General features: G+C 36.5%; 1 protein-coding gene across 1 annotated transcript in view; it reads right to left on the reverse strand.

Moving 5' to 3' along the window:
* The window catches only part of sgl (UDP-glucose 6-dehydrogenase sgl), a 156,514-nt gene that overhangs the window by 108,558 nt on the left and 22,803 nt on the right, over positions 1 to 25,153 (reverse strand). The window contains exon 4 of the mRNA XM_090402533.1: positions 17,751 to 17,915. Coding sequence (XP_090258659.1) covers positions 17,751 to 17,915 — 165 coding nt within the window. The remainder of the gene's footprint in view (positions 1 to 17,750; positions 17,916 to 25,153) is intronic.

The raw sequence follows: 25,153 nt of genomic DNA on the forward strand, positions 1-25,153 counted from the left end.
TATCAACAAAATTTCCTCTTTATTGCATTCTACAAAGGATAAACTGTCATCTCTATCTTTGGCTGGCGTTTACCAAATACCATGTGAATGCGATGTTTCTTATTTTGGACAAACTGGCTGTTCTGTGGAAAAAAGAATTAAGGAACATCAATATTATATTGAATACAACAAACCCCAGAAGTCTGGTCTAGCACAACACAGTATTAACACTACTAATAATATCCAGTGGGATAAAGCTATTTTCCTCTATAGATGCAGGTTCAAATATGAACGCCTTTTTAAAGAAAGTTGTGAAGCTATTTTACATCGACCGAATTTAAATCGAAATGTTTGTGTGACACTGAAGATGTACTATTAGTTTTAGTATAAAATATCTGTATCTTTATTAATTAAAAGTTATTACTGTGGTCTTACGTGTTCTTTTAATAATAGCATATTATGGAAACTTAATATGAATACAGCTGTGGGATTGGATGGTATACCAACTCAAGTTTTACATGTAGGTGTACTAGGAAATTGTTAGCGTCCTTGACCACATTGTTTAATCTAAGTCTCAATTCTGTGTTAGTCCTGAGAGAGTAGAAAGAGGGGGAAAATAGTTCCATTGCATAAAGGAGGCTCCAAGACTGATGTAGCAAATTACTAACCGATCAGCATATCAGTTGTTGTCAAAGTACTGGACAAGTTGGTCAAGAGTAAAATACGTGAATGGAGAGATGGAAATGGAATACTATATAAGGGCAACATTGTTTTGTGAAGGGTAAGTAGTACGTCATTAACTTGCTCACATTTTATAATACAGTGACAGTTGAGTTGAATAAAGGTAATAGGTTTACAGTGATACTGATGGACTTTGTAAAAACTTTTGATAGTATACCATAAGGAATTCTAATCAGTCAAGTGCAGCACATGGGAATGGATATAGGGTTGGAGGTAGATAAGACAGTGGTTGATGGAGAGATATCAGAGAATAGTTTATTCAGGAGTCCAAAAGAAGGTCTGTGACCAGTGGCATGCCACAGGGTTCTGATCTTGGACAGCTACTGTTTAATTTATACATTAACGATATATGAAAGGATCTGAGAAGAACTGTTCAGTTATTTGCCGATGATGCAAAGTTGGGTAGAGCAATAGTTAATACAGATGTTAAAATTATGCAGGGTGATTTGGATAGACTGACAGTCTGGGCAAAGGAGAATGGATATCAGTTTAATATGGCAAAGTGCAAGGTTATGCATTTTGGGAAATAATTACCAGCTGTGTACACCCCATTGGTGGAACTATAATCCAGGAAAGTGACAAAAACAGATTTGGGAGTGTTAGTGGATAGTGAGTTAAAGTTCAGGGAGCACATAGCAAAAGTGGGTAAAGCACCTCACTGGATTACTTGGTTACTGAAGAATATATACTTTGACAAACAGAGACAAGAAGGTTATTATTCCTCTTTACTGAGTTTTGATAAGACTCCATCTTGACTAATGTATGCAGTTCTAGATGCCAGGGTTTCTTGGCGATAAGGAAGAGATAGAGAGGATCCAGAGGTGAGTGACCAAGATGGTAGTAGGTCTATGGAATGAACATTATGAGAACAGGTTGAAAGTTTGTAGATTATAAAAACTGGTTGACAGGCAGAAAAGGGGTGATATGATTGAGAGACAAATTACTGAAGGGTTTTTACAAGATTAATTGAGAGGAACTTTTCAGAACAGGTCTGGTAGTGGAAGAACTAGGAGCCATCCTTGGAAACTGAGTAAGGAAGTTGTTGTGTGGGATTCCCCCAATTTTCTTCATCCATCCCTTAGGACCGGTTTAGCCCTCTCAATGAGGGATTTTTAAGTACGTATTCCTGATTGTAATCTGTGTGTGTTCAGGGGGCTAGTTTCCCTGTTCTGAGGGATGAAAAACTGTGTTTCCAGGTGAAAAAATTCTCTAACTCCGTATGAGACCTGCTAACTCACCTTCAGTCGAAAGAGACCAGATAAAGTTCCTCACATCATGGATGAGAATTGAATCCAGGTCTTTCAAACCAAAGGGCTTCGTCTATACCGACTGAGCTACGAAGGGTCAAAGGTGTAGTTAGTAAGGGTATTAGAATCATTTTTTGTTTGGAGAGTGGTAAATGAGTGGAATAGGTTACCAGAGTCTGTTGTGGGTGCCATGACTGTGAATGAGTTTAAAGCAAAGTATGATAGATACTGCACAAATGCTTGATATGATGTTTAGGGCCTAACTTGATAAGTCTAAGGACTCCTTGGAGTAGCCCATAATAATAATCTTATCCACCCCCACCCATTCCTGAATTCTCTATTTGACCAATTTTTCCACCTGAGATACTGACTGGTCTATAATTTGGTACTGCAGTTTTAGAACCTCACTTATGCAAGGGAATTATTTTGCTCTTTTCACTTCCTTGGAACTCTACCAGAGCTGACGCAAATTAAAAAGCCTAGTCAGAGGCATTGCCAGTTCCCTTGCAAATTCTCACAAAATGTGAGATGATATCCCTTCTAATCCCACAGCTCTATTTACATTGAGATTCTGCAATATCCTAAGAACCTCGAATTCATCCACCTCTGTCACCTGCATCAGTCTCTGTCACATATGTTACAGCAGTACCCTCACTTGGATGACATAGCTTTGATTTGAAAATTAATCTATCTCCCATAGTCATTCTTCCTCTTACTTCTCATGTAACGAAAGAACTCTTTGGGATTTCCTTTGGCCTGCTGAGCTAGATTCTTCTCATAATCTGATTTTGCCTTGCTTACCATGCTGTTCACCTTTCTTGCCTGAGCCTTGTACTGTGCATGATTTGAAGATCAATACCCTCCACAGCTTTCATCTAACTCCTACCTGATTAACCCACCTCACCTTAGGTATACAATTTAATTTTGCTTCATCTGGATATCCCTTAATTGGCTCTCATGTACCTTGCAGTGTTTTATGCCATGGCACAGATTCAAGCTTCCTCCTATGCTTGTCATAATCACCTGCCTTGTAGCCCTTCTTGACAGAAAATTCCTTATGTTTTACAATCTTACAAGTCAAGACCAATCAGAGGCAATGTAGCCATTTTGGTTATGGATAGCTTGTCTGATCCTATGATCAGGTCCAATATTCTCATGCCCCTAGCCCCCCTCCCCTCCACCGCATGCTGTCTGAAGTAGTTATCTCTCAGTTGGTGTATTCTATTTCCTTCCTACCCTTCTTCCTTCCAGTCTATATCTCCATAGTTGAAGTTCCCAATAATAATCACTCGACCTGCACTCATTGTACTAATTTGCTGATGCATATCTTCCAGATCATCGGTGGAATCCTCTGATCCATAGATATAACCAACTATATATTTCATCTTACTGGCCTTGTTCATAGACCAAATGAACAGCCACCCTCTTGCCTATCTCCTATTCTTTTTGGCTGTAATACATCCACTATCATCAACAGTATCCCTCCAACCATCTTGTCTTCTCTATCTTCCCTGAAATACTAAATGCTTCACATTCTATCCCTGTAACTACATAATTTGCTGTCAGCCAAGTCTCACTAATGCCCATAACTTTTGCCAAGGTTGCACTAATCAATGCCAAAGACTCCATCTTGTTCCTGATTCTTCTGGCATTAGCATATAGAAACTGAAGAATCCTTTTAGGACCCTGATCATCCTTACTTCTTGAATTGACTACCTTATTCAATATTTTTACCTGAGAGACTAGACTCCGTACTTGATCATTCTCACACTCACCACATGGGTGCCTTCACACAAACTCACCTGATTCTACCCTAATTGCTTAAGTGCTCCTGAATTTGCAATTCAGCATACTCAGTGAACAATGCTCTCTCTAGACAACCAAAACCCAAACTATTTAGATGTAGTCCATCAGTATTATACAAATCCTTCTTTCCATCAAACAGACAGACCACAGATACAAAAATCTTACATCATTCCTTCTGCACAACCTACATAATGATTCATTTATCATCATCATCATCAAATTCCTGCCATGTACCCTCAAGGGGTGTACAGGATATGACAGTACTACATGAAAAAATTACATCATTACTAACTTCCTATCTACAATTTTCCTCCAAATCAGTCTGTTACTTGTCAAGACTCCAACATTATCAGATCTTATATTTCTATCGTCTAAGGCACTTTGTACCGTATCAATCCACCTATATCTTGGTCTTCCTCTGGGTCGTTTTCCTGCCAACCTGGCAGACAACACTTGTTTTGCTAATCTTTCCTCTCCCATTCTATTTAAGTGACCATACCATCTGAGATTAGCTCTGCTAACGCATTCCTGGATGCTGACAATGTCAAGTTCTTTCCTAATATCCTCATTTTTAATATGATATTGCCATTGATACCATCTGTTCACGCCTCTAATCTTTCTCAGGACTCTCATATCTGCGGTCTCTAGTCTTTGGTCAAGTGTTTTACTTCTGACCCAGCTCTCAGATCCATAAGTTAAAATTGGTTTGAACACAGTCTTGTATACAGCTAATTTAGTGTTCCGACTAATTTCTTTCTTATTCCATATGAATTTATTCAATTGACTTCCCACGATACCAGCTTTGCTGATTCTGTTGTCTATTTCTATATTTAGTTTACCATCTTCAGTAAAAATTGTGCCTAAGTAGCTGAAATGTTTTACTTGTTCCACAGGTTCTCCATTCACAACACAGTTGACATTTTCAATGATTCTGCCTATTTTCATTGTCTTTGTCTTTTTATTGCTGACCTTCATACCATATCTATTACAACAGCTATTCAATTTAGTCAGAGAATCTTGCAGACTTGTAGCGGATTTATTTAGAAGTATAACATCATCCGCATAAAGCAAAGAGCTGACATTAACATCTCCAATTTTGATATCAGGTTTAATACCACATTCCTTCATAATGTGATCCATATAGATAATGAATAACAGAGGGGATAATGTACATCCTTGTCTCACACCAGATTTAACATTAAACCATCTTCCTGTACTTCCTTCAATTCTAACTGCTGACTCACAACTCAAATAAAGACTAAGTATTGCTTGATATAATGCCCCATCGACACCATATAACTGCAGTGTATTGAATAGCTTCTTTCTTGGCACCTTGTCATATGCCTTTTCCAAATCGACAAAACTTAAATACAGATCTTTGTTATATTCCCATGCTTTCTCGACTATTTGTCGTAAAGTGAAGATCTGATCCTGACAGCCTCTATTTGGCCTGAATCCAGCTTGTTCTTCACCAAGCTTTTCTTCCACAATTCTTCTCAACCGTTTCTCAAGTATACTTGCATAGATCTTGCCAGGAACACTCAGTAGGGAAATACCTCTGTAATTCTCACATTCAGTTTTATTTCCCTTTTTATATATGGGTACTATGAGAGCTCTACTCCAATCTTCGGGAATTCGTCCCTCTGTCCAGGCTTTCTGAACTATGCAGTGCAGCCACTGTAAGACTCTTATACCACCATACTTCAGCATTTCTGGTCGAATATCATCTACTCCTGCTGCTTTTCCACATTTCAAGCCTTTGATGGCTTTTTCTACTTCAAGTATGGATATGTATTCCTGACTGCATGCCTGGTCAGTGTTTTTTTTATCACTGTGCTGTCATCACTGCTTGTTTCATTTAGCAGTTTTTCAAAGTAATTACTCCATACTTCAAGGATATCTTTTTCTCCTGTTTTCATTTCACCTTTATCATCTCTAATTCCTTTTACAGCACTCTTTCCTCTATTCCTAAGCTTCTTCAACAACCTCCAGAATATTTTGCCACCTTCTTGATATTTATTTTCTATATTCTTGCCAAAGTCCTCCCATGACTTTTGTTTAGCTAGTTTTACACGCTGTTTAGCTTTCTTACATTTGTCTCCGTATTCTGTAAGAGTAAAAGCTGACTTATTTGCCAGGAACTTTTGATATGCTTTCTTCTTTTTCTTCACTGCCTCTTTAACTTCCTGTGTCCACCTGGGAGTTCTGATTTTTTTATCCTTGCACACAACCTCACCACATGCCTCTCTGGCAGAATCAATCAATCAATGTTTCCTTCAGAGTTTGCCACTGAATCTCCAAGGTTTGATTCCTGTTCTCAAACTCTTTCATTTTCTTTTCAATAATCTTTGTGTATTTTAGCCTACAGTTCACATCTGAGAGCTGCTCAACTTTTATTCGCTTTAAAACTTTCTTACATGTTATTCTTTTCAATATGAAATTGAATTTTATCTTGGTCAAGACTAAATAGTGATCACTTCCAATTTCAAATCCTCTGTACACTCTGGTGTCCTGCACCAGGGAGAAAACATCACTATCAACAATAACATAGTCAATGAGACTTTTCTTATTCCTAGCCTCTTCTCTCCATGTGAATTTGTGCACATTTTTATGTTGGAACATGGTGTTAGTAATAACCAGTCCATGTCCTGAGCAGAAATCCAACAGATATTTGCCATTATTATTAGCTTTGCTCTTTTCTCCAAATTTTCCCAAAATATTTTTGTATGTCTCACAATCATTTCCTACTCTACTATTTAGATCCCCAACAAGGACCAACTTTTCCTTTTTCATTGTATCAGTTGCCTTTTCTAAAGCCTCAAAAAATTCCTCCACTTCTACCTTAGTAGAACCTTCTGTGGGACCATAGGCACAAATAAGTCTCATTGTCCAGTTCCCCATTCTCATATTTGCCCACATTACTCTACTTGAGACTGACTGCCATTCAAGAAGATTAGCCTCGTATTTTGTGTTGAATACTATGGCTACTCCTTCTTTTCCTTGATTGTCATTGCCTGAATATAACATTTTGTATTTATTGCTCAGAAAGATCTCACCAGTTTTGGTCTTTTTTGTTTCAGTCACTCCTATTATGTCGATCTGGTACTTATCTAATTCCTCAGCTAGCTCCATTTCTTTGCCATTCAGGCTTCTTACGTTGATAGTACCGACTATCAACATAAGAAGCCAAACCCCAACTACAACATAACTCTGGTGATGTTGAGTTCGGGTTTGTTTTCAAATTTGTTCCAGTAGCTGACTTTTCGCTGTTCGCCCTAGTTCCCTGGCGAAAACAACGGGGGCCTTGTTTAACCGGGCGACGCCCCAGCCGGCATGAAATTTTGTCATGTTGTACCATCATTTTTTATTTTGGTTTAACCAATAAGAATACAATTTGGTCGGTTAAATCCCAAATTGCCAGCCCATCCTCGTTCGTTCAGTATCAAAGTAGATACCCAACAGGGTGCACCACGAGAAGGTGAGGATTGGACATTAGGTCAGAAGCCCTGGTCGGTTCTCCGCATTCCTTTAAAGGCTATGTGGAGGTCTCCTCTCAGTTATACAGCTTTGACCCTTAAGCACCCCTGATTATAAATGATTCATTTATTACCAATGCCATCCTCCTCAGTTCACCTCTATCATAGCATGGACAGAGACTTACAACCATCACCTTCTCACTCTTCAGTTTTGCTTCATCTAACAACTCCTGTATATCTTTTCTCATAGAACACTTCTCGCCTATCAGATCACTTGTGCCAATCAATCAATAACTATCCAATTTTCAAGAAGAATGTTAGTAGATCATTCTTTCTCAACCCTCACCTACATACATCACCAGTAAGATGTTATTAGTTTCAAACTAACTTTGTTCAAATGACATCAGCAATATCATATGCCTGGAAAATGAGTGTCCTGAATTCGCTTCCCATTGCTAAATGAGGAGCTTAGGATCTTTCTCAGACATAGCCAAGTTCGTCAGCTTGGACTGCAGGGTTTTCTCCCCAGTTTATCTTTTTCAAATAATTTATTTCAAAATTAATCTATGGACACACCTGTAGGTCTAACTTATAGTGAAAGATAAATAGTGCATGTAACTTGTTGTCATAGATTCAAATTACTTCATATTTCAGACAGCAGCAAGGCATATCTCTGATATATTATTATTATCCCAAGACCCAATGGAGTCAAAAGACTCATCTAAGAGATCCTTTTATCATACACACACAGCTCATCGTACTGCACCTTAAACACACTCAACTTCTCTGCAGGCACCACATTCTCAGACAAGGCATTCCAATCATTCACAACTCTGCATGCAAAAAACCTGCTTCTCAATCCTCTTGCTCACACCTTCCTTATACAGCTTCCACGGATGTCCTCTGGTTCTCTCTTATGTTTTTCTGTAAAACCTCTCCAACATTGATATTATAACAACCCCCTTACTAACTTGTAGGTCTCTATCATATCACCCCTCTTCCTCCTCCTTCCATCCACTAGACTATAAATTGCATCTTCTCAACATTTTCTCATATTTGACATTCCAGACATCAGAAACTACCTTAGTAAGTCATCTTTGGACCCTTTCCAACATCTCTTTGTCCTTTTGAAATATATATATATATATATATATATATAAAATATATAAAATATAAATATATAGAATATGTCTAAATAACTTAGGGAATTGAAACAACATAGATCCGAATATAAATTAAATTATACTTTAATAGATATTTCCGATATTTCGGCAATGTCACATTGCCATTTTCTAAAGGAAATTACAAAAAGGCAGGTGCACACAGGCAATAACAATACAGTAATTAAGAATGAAGATATGAAGCTATCGTTCTCCTAGAAGTCCTGATGGTGCCCTCTGGCAGGCTAAGTAGGCGTTCTTGGCACCGTTGGGCTGAAGGTCTGCTGACGTATGCCTCCCAAATTTGGGGCAGTCGCATACAACCAAATTTGTTGAGGTTTGGAGAGTTTCTTATGGCAGAGGCTGATTCCATAAATAATCTTTCGAATTTATATTTGCTCCGGTGTATTATTGTTGCTTTCTTCCACCGTATTCTGTGGCGATTATCCAGAGCATGGTCTGCAAGACCAGAATGGCTATACTTGTAAAACCGGATGTAGTCCTTGTGTTCAGAAATTCTGATATTCGCTGTCCTGCCTGTTTGGCCAAAGTACGACAGTTTACAACTGCAAGGGACCTGGTATACACCAGGTAGGTCTAGGGGAAGTGGTTGGTTTTTGGTAGAGCGGATAAGGGATGCCAATTTTCTGTAAGGCCTGTAACAGGTGGTGAGGTCATGTTTTTTTAGAATTTTGGTGATTTTTTCTGAGGTGCCTCGGATGTAGGAAATGGTGATGGATTTAGAGTAATCTTTTTTGGAGGGGGGAGGGGGGGGCTGTGGTTTGTAGGTTTCAATATTTTTTTGGATTTTTTTTTTGGGAGGGGGGTAGCCATTGGCTGAGAAAGTGTTGAGGATGTGATTTAGTTTAGTGTTAAGGGCTATGTCGTTAGAACAGATTTGTTTAGCCCTGTTGTATAGTGTTTTTACCACTCCATATTGTTGTGAGGGGGGGGGGATTGTTGATGGATGTATCTGCCTGTATGGGTGGGTTTTCTGTAAACCCACCCATACAGGCTGGCGGGTGACTAGTGTGTCTAGGAAAGGGAGGCAGTTGTTTTCTTCTTTTTCCAGGGTGAACTTGATTCTGGCGTGTTGGTTGTTTAAGTGTGTAAGGAAGGAGAGGAGTGTTTCAGAGCCATGTGGCCAAATAGCGAAAACATCATCATCAACGTAGTGAAGCCATATGGTTGGTTTTTGTGGGGCAGAGGCTAAGGCTTTTTCCTCAAAGGTCTCCATAAAGAAATTGGCCAAGGGTGGGGAGAGTGGTGAGCCCATGGCTGTCCCCTCTATTTGTTTGTAGAATTTTCCCTGCCAAACGAAATAGCCCGAGTTCATTGTGAACTGAAATAGGGCTGAGATATCGGGGGAAAATTTAGCTTGGATTAGCTCTAAAGTTTCCTTGGGACATTTGTGAATTAGGAGGAGACGTCGAAGCTGACCATTATGTCAGTATGTTGGAGTGTAAGGTTTTCTATGCTGGCTTTGAAGTGGGCTGAGTTTTTTATGTGTAATGGTGTGTTGCCAGTATAGTGTGTGAGGTCTTTGGCCAAATGTTTAGCTAATTTGTATGTGGGGGAATCAATGCCATCCACTATGGGACGTAATGGCACATTTTCTTTATGTATTTTTGGGAGTCCGTAAATACGGGGGGGGGGGGGGGGGTATAGAGTTAAACGGTTTTAATCTGTTGGTAACTTCTACAGGCCAAGAAGTGACTTTCTTAAGGAGCCTGTGAAGTTTTCTAATTTGTGAGTTGGTGGGATTGTAATTGATAGGGAGGTAAGTAGCCCGATCTAATAGAAGAGCATTCAGCTTACCTTTGTAGTCCTTTTGGTTAAGTACTACAGTTGTATTTCCTTTATCCGCTTTGGTGATAACTAATTCTTTATTATTTCTCAATTCCTGTAGGGCTTTAAATTCCTTGTTGGATATATTGGTTTTGGGTGGTTTTGCTATGGAAAGGACACAAGCTACATCCTGTCTTACATTGTTGGCGATTTGATGTGGAAGGTGGCGGATTCCTCTTTCAATCTGGATCATAATATCCTCACTTGGTATTTTTCTGGGAGCAATGGCGCAGTTGTGGCCACGTGAAAGCACGTTGAGAGCTTCGGGCTTCAGGGTGACTGAAGAAAGGTTGATTACGGTCTTGGTAGCAAGTTTTGGATTGACGGTAGAATTCTTTTTTAATTTATCGAATTTCTTCATCTGTCGCCTTCGTATCTTTTCAAACTCTTTGTCTGCAGCGGTACACGAGATGTCATGTAAAATTGACCACAGTTCGTAGTTCGAGGTTCACGAAAGTTCATCTTCGAGGGTACGAATAGCTTCGTTAATTTCGGCTAAGCCTAACCGCGTGGCGGTGATTTGTTCGCGAAGTAACGTTTAGCTAGTGCGGTTGTATATACGGAGCGCTTTTTGCGAAACAAAACGGTGCTTCAATTTTACACAGTTCGGGATTACCTTGTTATCCCGGCAGCGTTTCAGGAAAGTCAGACGATTTAATTGTCTAGACAGCTTCAACTTCATTTTACCATATTGGCGAGCCTTCCGTGCGATCGTATCTCCGTGGATGATGTTGATTCTCGTAGACAGGCTTATACGTTGGTTATGCATTTCTAAATAACTTAGGGAATTGAAACAACTTAGATCCGAATATAAATTAAATTATACTTTAATAGATATTTCCGATATTTCGGCAACGTCACATTGCCATTTTCTAAAGGAACTTACAAAAAGGCAGGTGCACACAGGCAATAACATTACAGTAACTAAGAATGAAGATATGAAGCTATCGTTCTCCTAGAAGTCCTGATGGTGCCCTCTGGATGGTGCCCACAATGAACTCAGGCTATTTCGTTTGGCAGGGAAAATTCTACAAACAAATAGAGGGGACAGCCATGGGCTCACCACGCTCCCCACCCTTGGCCAATTTCTTTATGGAGACCTTTGAGGAAAAAGCCTTAGCCTCTGCCCCACAAAAACCAACCATATGGCTTCGCTACGTTGATGATGTGTTCGCTATTTGGCCACATGGCTCTGAAACACTCCTCTCCTTCCTTACACACTTAAACAACCAACACGCCAGAATCAAGTTCACCCTGGAAAAAGAAGAAAACAACTGCCTCCCTTTCCTAGACACACTATTCACCCGCCAGCCTGATGGAACTTTGGTTTTCTCAGTTTACAGAAAACCCACCCATACAGGCAGATACATCCACCAACAATCCCCCCCCCCTCACAACAATATGGAGTGGTAAAAACACTATACAACAGGGCTAAACAAATCTGTTCTAACGACATAGCCCTTAACACTGAACTAAATCACATCCTCAACACTTTCTCAGCCAATGGCTACCCCCCCCCAAAAAAAAATCCAAAAAAATATTAAAACCTACAAACCACAGCCCCCCTCCTCCCCCCTCCACAAAAAAGATTACTCTAAATCCATCACCATTCCCTACATCCGAGGCACCTCAGAAAAAATCACCAAAATTCTAAAAAAACATGACCTCACCTCCTGTTACAGGCCTTACAGAAAATTGGCATCCCTTATCCGCTCTACCAAAGACCAACCACTTCCCCTAGACCTACCTGGTGTATACCAGGTCCCTTGCAGTTGTAAACTGTCGTACTTTGGCCAAACAGGCAGGACAGCGAATATCAGAATTTCTGAACACAAGGACTACATCCGGTTTTACAAGTATAGCCATTCTGGTCTTGCAGACCATGCTCTGGATACTCGCCACAGAATACGGTGGAAGAAAGCAACAATAATACACCGGAGCAAATATAAATTCGAAAGATTATTTATGGAATCAGCCTCTGCCATAAGAAACTCTCCAAACCTCAACAAATTTGGTTGTATGCGACTGCCCCAAATTTGGGAGGCATACGTCAGCAGACCTTCAGCCCAACGGCCAAGAATGCCTACTTAGCCCGCCAGAGGGCACCATCAGGACTTATTTCTAGGAGAACGATAGCGTCATATCTTCATTCTTAGTTACTGTATTGTTATTGCCTGTGTGCACCTGCCTTTTTGTAAGTTCCTTTAGAAAATGGCAATGTGACATTGCCGAAATATCGGAAATATCTATTAAAGTATAATTTAATTTATATTCGGATCTACGTTGTTTCAATTCCCTAAGTTATTTAGAAATGCATAACCAATGTATAAGCCTGTCTACAAGAATATAGAATATGTATATAAATATATAGAAATATATATTTGAAATATACATCTTCATGCAAATTAACTTTTGAGAGGGACAAACAGTCTATAAAGGAATTAACTTATTAAATTACATAAGATACTATCCCGCGGTTTGAAAATAAAACTTCTTTATTACATTCATTGAAAGATCAAATAATTCAACAGTGAATGAGATGTTAAAAAAAAAAGGAAAAAAAAGTAAATTATGCACAAAAAATATTAATATATCTTGAATGATATCTCCAATAACTCACTGTGGTGAGTATCCGCACAGTTAGCCTGGTGGCTTTGCACTTCGCAACCATATGCCTGGGGAAGGAGTGTCCTAGGTTCAATTCCCGTCGCCGACGTGAGGAGCTTAAGGATCTTCCTCAGCCATAGCCAAGTTAGCCGGTCTTGGGTATGGACAGCAGGGTTTTTCCCCCAGTTTATCTGGGATTTTTCATACCGCAAAGCAGGCAAACCGGCAGTGAACACACACAGATCTACAGCCATAAATACTTAACCCCCCATGAGGGGGATCAACTCACCCCAATAGGGACAGGGGAGAAAAGGGAGGAAACTCCATATGAATAAATAAATAAACTGTGGTGTGTGGATTTCTGGAGCCCTGCTTTTAACTATTCCTCTAAATTTTCTCATAACATTTCTATATGTCCAAAATTCATTTTCTAATCTGCTGTTTGTTTTTCAATAAGAACCAACCTTTCCTTTTTATCAGTTTCTCTTTCTATCTAATCTGAAAAATTCACAAATTCCAATACAACTTTCTTACTAAAACCTTTAGTTGAATTAAATGCCAACAAGTCTCACAGTTCTATTCATTATATAAAGCAGCGGTTCTTAACCTTTTCCAAGTCACGGAACATTTTTGATTATAAGAAAAATTTGGGAAACACCAAAGGAATTAGGATCATTAAACTAACAATAAAAATATGCATGGACTTGCCTTTTATAAAAATTGAACTTATTTTAATGCGATACTTGAGCTTGTCGGCTTTTGTAGATTTCAGCAATATCAGGCCTAATGTGATATAGTCTATATTAGTAAGTCTTTCATGCTTTTTAGTTTTTATATTGATTAATATTGAGAAACCAAGCTCACACAGATATGATGTTGAAAATTGTAACAAAATTTTCAGTGCCCTTGTGGAGAGAGCTGGGTATTTGTCTTGGACAAAAATCCAAAATTCCTCAAGAGTTATTTCAGAGAATTTCATTTTTGAAGTATGATCCGCTGACAGGGTAACTAATTGTTCTTCTTGTAACGAAAATTCACAACTTGATGTATTAACTGTGCCAAATAGATTTCATATCCAGTCATAATTTGTGTATTTAAGGAAGGAAAGTAACTTGAAATCTTTTCTTCCAATATTGTCAAATGTTCTGTTATAATGGAAATAATTCCCTCAACATTTTTATTATGGAGCGAAGGAAACATATCTACTGTATTTTTTTCTGATATGCGGTTTTTCCAAAAAAAGATTTTTCTGAAAAGCTGACAGTTAAATATGCCATTTTAACATTGGTCGTTTTTCAAAATTCTAAGAATGTTCTTAGAATTTTGAAAAAAGACCAATAATTCATTCTTAAGTTCTAAGTTTACCCCTGGATAACCATCTTATTTCAGTGTGCAAACGCAAAGATTCATACTTGGCTTCCATAGATATGCAGTTTTTTTAAAAAAGCATGCTTTTAAAGGTCTTGACTTGATGTAATTTACCATATTTACAACTTGGTCTAGTACAGATCTTAATATTGCCAGTAATGTTTTTGAAACTAGAGATTCTCTGTGCAAAAAACAGTGCATAGATATAATATTTGGGTTTATTTTCTTTGCAAGGGTAAAAAATCTTTTAATAGAGCCCACCATTGATGGAACACCATTCCGTACAAATTCCTACACACAGCTCCGATGAAATTTTAAAAGTTTCTAAATATGACGTAAAAGAGTCAAAAATATCTTGTCCTGTTGTACATTCGTTAAGTTCTCTTCAGCATAGAAATTGATTCACTATTTCGTTTTCATTAATGAAATGAACGAATCCTAGTATATGAGCTTTACCGCTAATGTCAGTGGACTTGTCAATTTGTAAAGCAAAATGTTGTTTGGAAAGTTTATTGGTAACTGTTTTCTCAATATCATCTGACATATCTTTAATTTTATTTTTTACTGTATCCATGAGGAATTTTCATAATTTCCTTTTTTGCTTCATTGCCAAACATATTTACTATTTCACAACATGCTGATAAAATAAGAGACGTTACTATAGTATGTGGTTTTAATTTTACAGCAATTAATTCAGCTACCTTATATGATGCAAGTTGTGCCTTATTGGAAATTTTAACAGTCTTTTCAAAATATTTTACTTGTTTAACTTGCATGTCCAACAATCTCTTGAAATAATCTTTAGTTTTTGAAGCAAGATTGGCATGCTTCTTAGTAAAATGGCATTTCGACTTAGCAGGAACCATTGCACTATTGAATAGTTTTTCCCAGCATACAAGACACCAGGGAATAGGACATTCTTTCTCAAAGGTCCATGTAAAACCACAACTTAAATATTCATCCAAATATTGAACCAAAGAAGATAACATTTTATTATGTATAATGTTGTCTTCTGTATGAGACGTATTTGCAGCGACATCATTACTACTACTTCTTCCACTTGTACTTACCCCATCATTAATATATGCCTCAGAATCACATTTTCATTTAATAATAACTTTATCCATTGTGTACTACTACTACTATGATGTTAGACAACCCACAAACCAAAATACACAATAAAAATGGACTGCGCACTATTACGATGTTACACAACACACAAACCAATATTATTCTATTGGTTTAGAATTCAACGATATTCTATTGGTTTAGAAGTCAACGTGCATAGTAGTCTTCAGTTGTTAGGATCAGAGTAGCCAATTACATGCAAAATTGTGTCATCTTTCACCGGCAGAACACTTGTAACCAGTTTACGAAACACCAGTGTTCTGGGGAAGCAGTTAAGAATCACTGATATAAAGTATTATATTTCTGTTAAGGACATGGACAATTATTATTAATGCCACATTCTGATGTAAAAGCATGCATAATTCAAGTGAGGAGAATACACAAAAAACAAGAAATTTCATTGATTATGGACCGGTTCACAATAGAGGATGTACAGAGCATTTAAGATAAGAGTGGCTGACAGACAACAAAGTAGTATATGGTGGAATGGAATCTAGAAGAATGAGGATGACTAGTGGAGTGCCTCAAGGCTTGGTACTAGGCTACTACTCTAATTTGAATATTAATGATACAGGAAATTATTTAAGGGGAGATGTTCAGTTATTTGCTGATAATGCAAAACTGGGGAAGGAAATAGTTAATAAGTGCAGAATGATTTTAATAAAGTGACAGTGTGGAAAAAGGATAACATTTGTCAGTTTAATGCTGCAAAATGTAAGGTCATGCACTTTGTGATGTGAAAAAATTACATACTGTGTATCACACTGATGCATAATGTATTGCAAGATTGGATGAAATCGCTGAGGCAAGGGATTTAGGGGCGAGTAGGAGAGTTGAGTTCAGAGGTTATAATACAAACTACTTAGTTTATGAAAACCAAAGTAAAGATAGGAAGATTATTATCCCTCTTTATAAGCCACTGCATCTTGATTACTGTGCACAGATTTGGTCGCCAGTTTCTTGAGGATGAGGTGGTGTACATGATCCAGAAACAAGTGACAGGTTTGGAAATTGCTCCCTATGAGGACAGATTGAAGGTATGTGGGTTACAGTAGTTGATAGGCAGAAATGAGGGAACTGACAGAAACCTATCAATTACTGAAGGGGTTATAAAAGATTGACACAAAAGAAATTTTTTCCAAGACGTGACAAATAGAGAACTAGGGGTCATCCCTGGAACTTTTTCAGTGCTATATTTTCCGGCCAGCTGCCTTTACATTTCAGGTTTCTGATGCATCTTTTTACTCCTCCAATACTTCTGCACTACTCTTGAATATTTCCTACTTTTTTCTTTCACTACTTCTCATTTAACAACTTTCAAAGTATTATGTGGTTCCCACCCACTATCCAGCACACTTTTCAGCAAATGTTTATGCACCTCCAAGAAGACAATGCCAAACTACACACAAATTACAAACTAAATTTGAAAGGGAAAAAAAAAATGAAGAGATTCTTACTCACAACATCTACTATCAAAGATTATCACCCGTTCCAATCAACAGCTCATTTTGTGAAAGGAGAAGTTCAACAATATTGTGGCATTCAAGACTAGGTGTTAAGAGTATAAACTGCTTGTGGAAAAATGAATCACAGAACATATTTTGTTCCGTGATTCATATGCATAATGAACATATTAAAATAAAAAAAATTCATTAAGCATTAAAATAAAATATTAAAATTGTGAAAACAATTGGGTCACTCTTGCTATTTCAAAATGCTGACAGTTTTGAACATTGTTTATTAACCCTGCGGAAGTTGCGGCTGACTACAAACAAGCAAACTGTTTACTATAAACATTCTTATACATATCCAGTGTATAGCTTGGAGGTCATGACTAGCTGTGCATGCATATATTACGAGTGATATTCCACACTGTTTATGTGGCCAGTTTTAGTTTATACGTAAAGGTTTGTGATATTTGATAGTAAACTGTATCTGAGAGATACTGTAAACTCCAATGTCAGTATAGTATTGGTTTATTTTTTATTTTTATTTACTTACTGTTGAAAATGGCTGGAAAAATATATTGATTGGATAATCCATCAGATGTTGAAGAGAATGATAGAGTCAAATGCAAAAGTGATATTTGATAGTAAATTGTATTTGAGAGATACGAACTCCAATGTCAGTATAGTATTGTTTTTTTTTTGTTTGTTTCTTTGTTCAATAATTTCTAGATTGTAACTGGAAATAAATAAACCATCACGTATTATATTTGCAGTGTTTTTTTTTTTAAGTTTTATTGCATTTTAGCACATACTAGTAATGGATGTATCTCTCAGATACATGCGACGTATGCTGCAATTTTTTCAACTGCGACCTTTGCAGGGTTAATGAATACAGTACAAGTTTGAAATATATCAAATTAATACTATGGAAGAAAAACTTACCTGATATGTCACTCTAGGCCTTACATTAGCTCTCAGAATACGATTTATGCTCTCTGCTGCTTTAACAGGAACTGTACTTTTTTCAACAACAATCTTGCTGCTCTCAGCTACTTCTGCAATGCTACGAGCAGCAGCCTCTATATATCTCAGATCAGCTGCACGTCCCTACATAAGAACCAGTATAATCATTTTATATCATGTATTTCATGATTATCTTTAAAAAAATATAAAATTGTCTCACTAATTTATTCTAGTACATTCTGGTCTTCTGTTTCCTTACTTCTAAGTAATATCACTGTGGTAGAACAATCAAATGCAAAATATTAATGCAACTAATATGTGACTGGCAATTACCCAGTCAAATTTGAAGGGAAAAAAAATCAGTGCAAAACTGACTTAGTTTTGCACTACATTTGGGCTTCACTTTCAACATATGCCATTCCTTTATTGTCTGTCATCATCATCATAATCATCATATTGCTCATCAAGTTTGGCTCCGAATATTTTATCACCTTACCTTCTAAAATTATGCAACCAGGTATATATTTTTTAACTACTTTTTAATATAAATTAAAATTTCACATTAGATCTAATTTAAATTAACATTTGGTTGGAGAGCAATGTAGCTCCATCACCTAATAAGCTCTTTTTTTTTTTTTAACAGGATAAATTCATATCCATCCTCTTCCTAAAAACCAAAAAAATTCAGCAACTAACCATGAATAACAGGGAAAATTAATGTTAAAAAATCATAATCATAAACTATGAACAAAGCTACAATGCTGGTCAATGAATGAGTAAAACACAAGTTACTGAATTATTCTCAATGCCATCATAGTAATCACTTAGTACCAGACTTAGTACCACGTACCAGACTTTGTACATGGTGGGAAGATCACAGTTTTTTTTTTTTTTTTTTAATCTGTACAAATCAGAATGTCATGCCAAATAGCATTAAGATCTCTGTTACTTGCAAGTGCAAAAAATTATATTGAATTAATTTCTGCACTTGCAAGTAACAATGATGATTTATGGTTTTAATGGTGCAAAGAAAGCAAAGATCATACTGCACCATATCAAAGGTTAAAACAGTACACAAGGTAAGACAATTACAAACAATCCGTGTCCATGGCAGGATTCAAATCCACAACCTGTTGGTTGGAAAGTGGGTACACTAACCACTCAGCCAACCTGGCTGGTGATTTCTGAGAAATGTAATTCAGAGGACTAGTGTAACTAATATTTTAATATGATATAGAAACATTTCGTAATTTAACTTAATTAGTGAAATATTTTTAAATAATGTGATATACCCTTCCCCTTCCTCCTTGCCTGCAATAAGTTTTTGATGGGATCAGTGACTTATAGTTATGCAACTAATTGTAAATATTTTGCACTAAAACACAATGAAAAAAAACCAATAAAAATGAAAAGACATTATGTAATGCATTTCTTTTTCATCAAGTATTCTTTCCTTGACTTGACTAAGAAGTCTGTCTTATGTGTTGCACCAGCACTAATCGCAAAAAATTAATAATTCTAGTATAATCATATTTATTGAAATATAATGCATTTCACCTATCAGCTGTAAGTTTACCTAGAAATAGATTTGATATAAATTAACTGAAAATCATGTCTAAAGACCTTTGAGTTTGCTGCTTACGAGATATTTTCTAATATACATATCCTTATGCTCTGCACAAAACTCATGTATTTAAATTTAATGAACTTGTTATATATACTGACCATTCATTATGATTCAGTGACATTGGTCCAACTTCTTCAGGATTAACCAATGAATAAGATAAACTATCTTACTAATGACAATTCAGGTTTTACATTTCTTCATGGGTCTGGCTGAATATATTATTTTTTGTAAGTATCTCTCATTGAAGTCCATATGAGTCAGTTGAGATTTTCAGTGTCATAACACAAAGGTTTTCACATACAGTCTCATCCACTGGTTTCTGTTTGGATCCTGGACTTCAATTAAAATTGTGAGGCTCAGCTGCTGCTGCCATACTTCAAATGGACTTCACAGACAATGACAAACAAGAAAAACATTTTTCATATGTAAACTGCAAGAGTAAGGACTGCTTATCATGCTCCCAAGAAATCTATACATAAATTATTTTAGTCTGTTACAGACAACATGAACAACAGTTCAAAGAAACTATATATATAAATCATAACAAAAGATGATAATGACTTTGCCAGAGTTTGGAGTGCTTTCATAAAAATCTGCAATAATAAAATAATAGCTTATGACAGCAATTACAGTGGGTAACAGCAACAGTGGACATCCACATATCATAAATGCAGCTACTCAGCCTGAATTGTTAAACATTAGAAATATATTTCAAAAGGGTTATAACTTATCCACATGAAGAACTGAGTAGATGGAACACATTATCAGGACATGTTGTTAATCTAGCAAGTGTTAAGGATTTTAAGGTTCGATATAATAAATGTCATATAATTTATGAGTCTCCATGGAGGGAGTGAAAATAATATGAAATATTCAGCCATTGAAAAAAAGCTTCAATATGAGATGAAATTAACTGATTTCAATTTTACTGTTTTTATACCTAAAAGGAACAAAGAAATTTCAACAGCAATACACTTACTGTTGTGTGTGCACATACACATGCACACAGTTTTTGTGAAGATATATGCATGCTGCAACTTATGTTTCAAATGATTTGGCAAATTACACACACACACAAACAAGTTTTCCTCTTCTTCCTTAAAAGAAATGTGGCCATCAGCATAACCCCACTGCCAACACCACTCTATAACCTATTTTTCACAATATCAATAATAAATTTGTAATTATAATACACTGACTATTATGAAAGGTAATGTTTCTATAATAAAAGCTATCATCAGCTTTTATTCTAAATTAAAGCAATCTACAGTGAATATACACGAATACTGTGCAAATGATTGAGGTTAGGGACTGAGGACTGTTGTAATAAGTCCTGTGTATATCGATTAACATCCGACCTCCATGGAGTCAGAGACTCATCATGGGTTACATGATTACAGAAGTTACACAAATTAAGCTACACAATTAGTTTTGACAGTTAAATCAAACCATAAAATTTCAATTAACTTAATTTTTAATTTATAGATTTTTTTAAAAAATTTTATACCATGAAAGCAGTGGATTGACATAATAGGGGTAACTGAAACAAAAAAGACAAAAACTGGAGCAATAAATACAAAATGTTATATTCAGGTAATGCCAATCAAGGAAAAGAAGAAGTAGCCATAGTGTTCAACACTAAATATGAGGCTAATCTTCTTGAATGGCAGGGAGTCTCAAATAGAGTGATATGGGAAAATGGACAATGAGACTTATTTGTACCTATTGCCCCACAGAAGGTTCTACTAAGGTAGAAGTGTTTGGATTTCTGCTTTGCACATGGACTGGTTATTACTAACACAATGTTTCAACATAAAAATGTGCACAACTTCACATGGAGAGAAGGGGCAAGGAATAAGAAAAGTCTCATTAAGTATGTTATTGTTGATAGTGATGTTTTCTCCCTGGTGCAGGACACCATAGTGTACAGAGGATTTGAAATCAGAAGTGATCACCATTTAGTCTTGAGCAGGATAAAATTGAATTTCATATTGAAAAGAATAACATGTAAGAAATTTTAAAGTGAATAAAAGTTCAGCAGCTCTCAGATGTGAACTGTAGACTAAAATATACAAAGATCATTGAAGAAAAAATGAAAGAGTTTGAGAACAGGAACCAAACCTTGGAGATTCAGTGGCAAGCCTTGAAGAAAACCCTGATTGATTCAGCCAGAGAGGCATGTGGTGAGGTTGTCTGCAAGGACAGAAAAATCAGAACTCCATGGTGGACACAGGAAGCTAAAGAGGCAGTGAAAGAAAAGAAGAAAGCATATCAAAAGTTCCTGGCAAATAAGTCATGTTGTGCTCTTAGAGAATACAATGACAAATGTAAGAAAGCTCAACACTGTGTAAAAAAACTTGCTAAACAAAAATCATGGGAGGACATTGACAAGAACATAGAAAATCAATATCAAGAACATGGCAAGATATTCTGGAGGTTGTTGAAGAAACTTAAGAATGGAGGAAAGAGTGCTGCAAAAGGAGTTAGAGATGATCAAGGTGACATGAAAACAGGAGAAGATATCCTTGAAGTATGGAGTAATTACCTCGAAAAATTACTAAATAGAACAAGCAGTGATAACACAGTGGTAAAAACACTCAACAGGCATGCAGTCAGGAATACATATCCATACTTGAAGTACAAAAAGCCATCAAAGGCTTGAAATGTGGAAAGGCAACAGGAGTAGATGTTATTCGACCAGAAATGCTGAAGTATGGAGATATAAAAGTCTTACAGTGGCTGCACTGCATAGTTCAGAAGGCCTGGACAGAGGGACAAATTCCAGATGATTGGAGTAGAGCTCTCATAGCACCCATATATAAAAAGGGAAATAAAACTGCATGTGAGAATTACAAAGGTATTTCTCTACTGAGTGTTCCTGGTAAGATTTATGCAAGTATACTTGAGAAACGGTTGAGAAGAATTGTGGAAGAAAAGCTTGGTGAAGAACAAGCTGGATTCAGGCCAAATAGAGGCTGTCAGGATCAGATCTTCACTTTTCGACAAATAGTTCAGAAATCATGGGAATATAACAAAGATCTGTATGTAAGTTTTGTCGATCTGGAAAAGGCATATGACAAGGTGCCAAGAGAGAAGCTATTCAATATGCTATAGCTATATGGTGTCAATGGGGCATTATATCAAGCAATACTTAGTCTTTATTTTAGTTGTAAGTCAGCAGTTAGAATTGAAGGAAGTACAGGAAGATGGTTTAATGTTAAATCTGGTGTGAGACAAGGATGTACATTATCCTCTCTGTTATTCATTATCTATATGGATCACATTATAAAGGAAAGTGGTATTAAACCTGATATCAAAATTGGAGATGTTAATGTCAGCTCTTTATGCAGATGATTATACTTCTAAATAAATCCGCTACAAATCTCCAAGATTCCCTGACTAAATTGAATAACTTGTAATAGATATAGTATGAAGATCAGCAATAACAAGACAAAGACAATGAAAATAGGTAGACACGTTGAAAATATGACTAAACATACACATGTAATCACAGTAATAAAACTTTTAATAAGTAAATATTTTGTTATAAGTATCATAGGACATCTTCAGTACAGTGAGGAATCCACAGGGTATCCAGGAAGGAGATACCATGTGGATACGCCTTCCTGGATGTACAAATCCAAAGAAAAGAAGATGGTTCAATCTCCACTTCTGTCTATCGTAAGCTAACTTTTTCAGGATGCTACATTCGCAATTCTTCTGCTCACCATACATCTCAAAAATTTGGCATCATTAAATCATTAGTAACCAGATTCTGCTCCTCTTGGTTACTTTAAACCAAGAATTGGAAATAATCAAAAATACAGTCACACAAAATGGATACAATCCAAAAACAACACAAAAAATCATCAGTCACTTCCCCACACATCAACCTAGACAAGAACAAGCCCATAGGATTCCCATACGTTATGTCAAAGATATTTCCGAATGTCTTTCAAAAATGATGAAGAAATATAAATTGGCTGCTACCTACAAACCAATCAACCAAATCCATAATTGGTTACCTTCTCCTAAAGACAAACTCTCACCTCTTATGCTACCTGATGTGTACGAGGTTCCTGTAAACTGCTCTACATAACAGATGCATTTCAGAACATCAAGACCATATCCATCTCATCAAACTGTAGAAATCTGGTCTCGTACAACACGGAATTGAAAACCCCAACCATAGGATCCAATGGATCCTACGGTTGGGGCCAAACTTCTACATAGATCTTCATATAAATATGAAAGTTTATATAAAGAAAGTTCTGACGTCCTATGTCACAGACCTAATTTGAACCATAATGATGTTCTTACGATCCCTATAGTCTGGGAAATTGTCATCCTAAGTTATGTAAGATAATTTTATATGTTATCCCATTTTTTTTTTTCAGATATATTTTAATTTAATTCTATAACATGCTACCGCATGCATAGAGGGATTCCATTGTAAGCATGTGCCCTAACTGTATGTAATTCCTAGTATTGTTTGATTTAACTGTACTGAAGATATCCTATGATACTTAGGATGAAATATTTACTTATTAAAAATCTTATTACTGTAGTTATGTGTGTATGTTTAGCCATGAATGCTTCACAGGTTTCATTATACAACAAAGCATCGAAAATATCAACCTGTATTTTGAATGAAGAACCTATAGAACAAGTAAAACATTTCAGCTACTTAGGCATGATTTTTAGTGAAGATGGTAAATTAAATATGGAAATAGACAACAGAATCAACAAAGTTGGTATGGTAGGAAGTCAATTGAATAAATTTATATGGAATAAGAGAGAAATTACTGAAAACACTAAATTTACTTCTGCCCCAACTCTCAGTTGGGGCAGAAGTAAAACACCTGACCAAAGACCAGAGACTGCAGATATGAGATTGTCTTGAGAAAGATCAGAGACATGAACAGATGGCATCAATGTCAATATCATATTAAAAATGAGGATATTAGGAAAGAACTTGACACTGTCAGCATCTGGGAATGCGTTAGCAGAGCTAATCTCAGGTGGCATGGTCACTTAAACAGAATGGCCGAGGAAAGATTAGCAAAACAAGTGTTCTCTGCCAGGTTGGAAGGAAAAAAGACCTAGAGGAAGACCAAGATATAGGTGGATTGATATGGTAAAAAGTGCCTATTGAAATATAAGATCTGATAATGGCATTAATGGCAATGTTGGAGTCTGATAATGTTGGAATCTTCACAGGTAACAGACTGATTTGGAGGAAAATTGTAGATAGGAAGTTAGTAAAGATGTAAATTTTTCATGTAGTACTGTCATATCCTGTATACCCATTGAGTCTACATTCATTGCAGGAATTTGATGAAAGCAGTGCACAGATTGCATTTTAAAAATTTCTAGCTTTGTGTTAAAAAAAAAACAAAAAAAACTAGCATTATGATCAGGGTCCATAATTATTACAAATTATGCAAAACTTACTCTATACACACACACACAAAAACATACTCACCCAAAACCCTCAACATTTTTGTAATGATGATATTCTAATACATCAACATGATTTTGTTAATAATTGGTGGATTTTTATATTGAGGAGATATTCATAGATATTATATCTTAATATTAATCCTACCATAGAGATGATCTCTGTTTCTAACAATTATTTTTTTTAATTACGAGTGCACCTATATGTTATTATATGCACAAGGGTTCACTCCAATTGGTGCAATGATCTTAACTCTTTCTTTCAGAATCCAAATAATCACTGACTCAAGACCAA

Source organism: Typopeltis vanoorti, chromosome 13, assembly GCF_054136105.1.
Source record: "Typopeltis vanoorti isolate ZY-2024b chromosome 13, IOZ_Tvanoo_1.0, whole genome shotgun sequence".
In the NCBI taxonomy this organism is placed as follows: domain Eukaryota; kingdom Metazoa; phylum Arthropoda; class Arachnida; order Uropygi; family Thelyphonidae; genus Typopeltis; species Typopeltis vanoorti.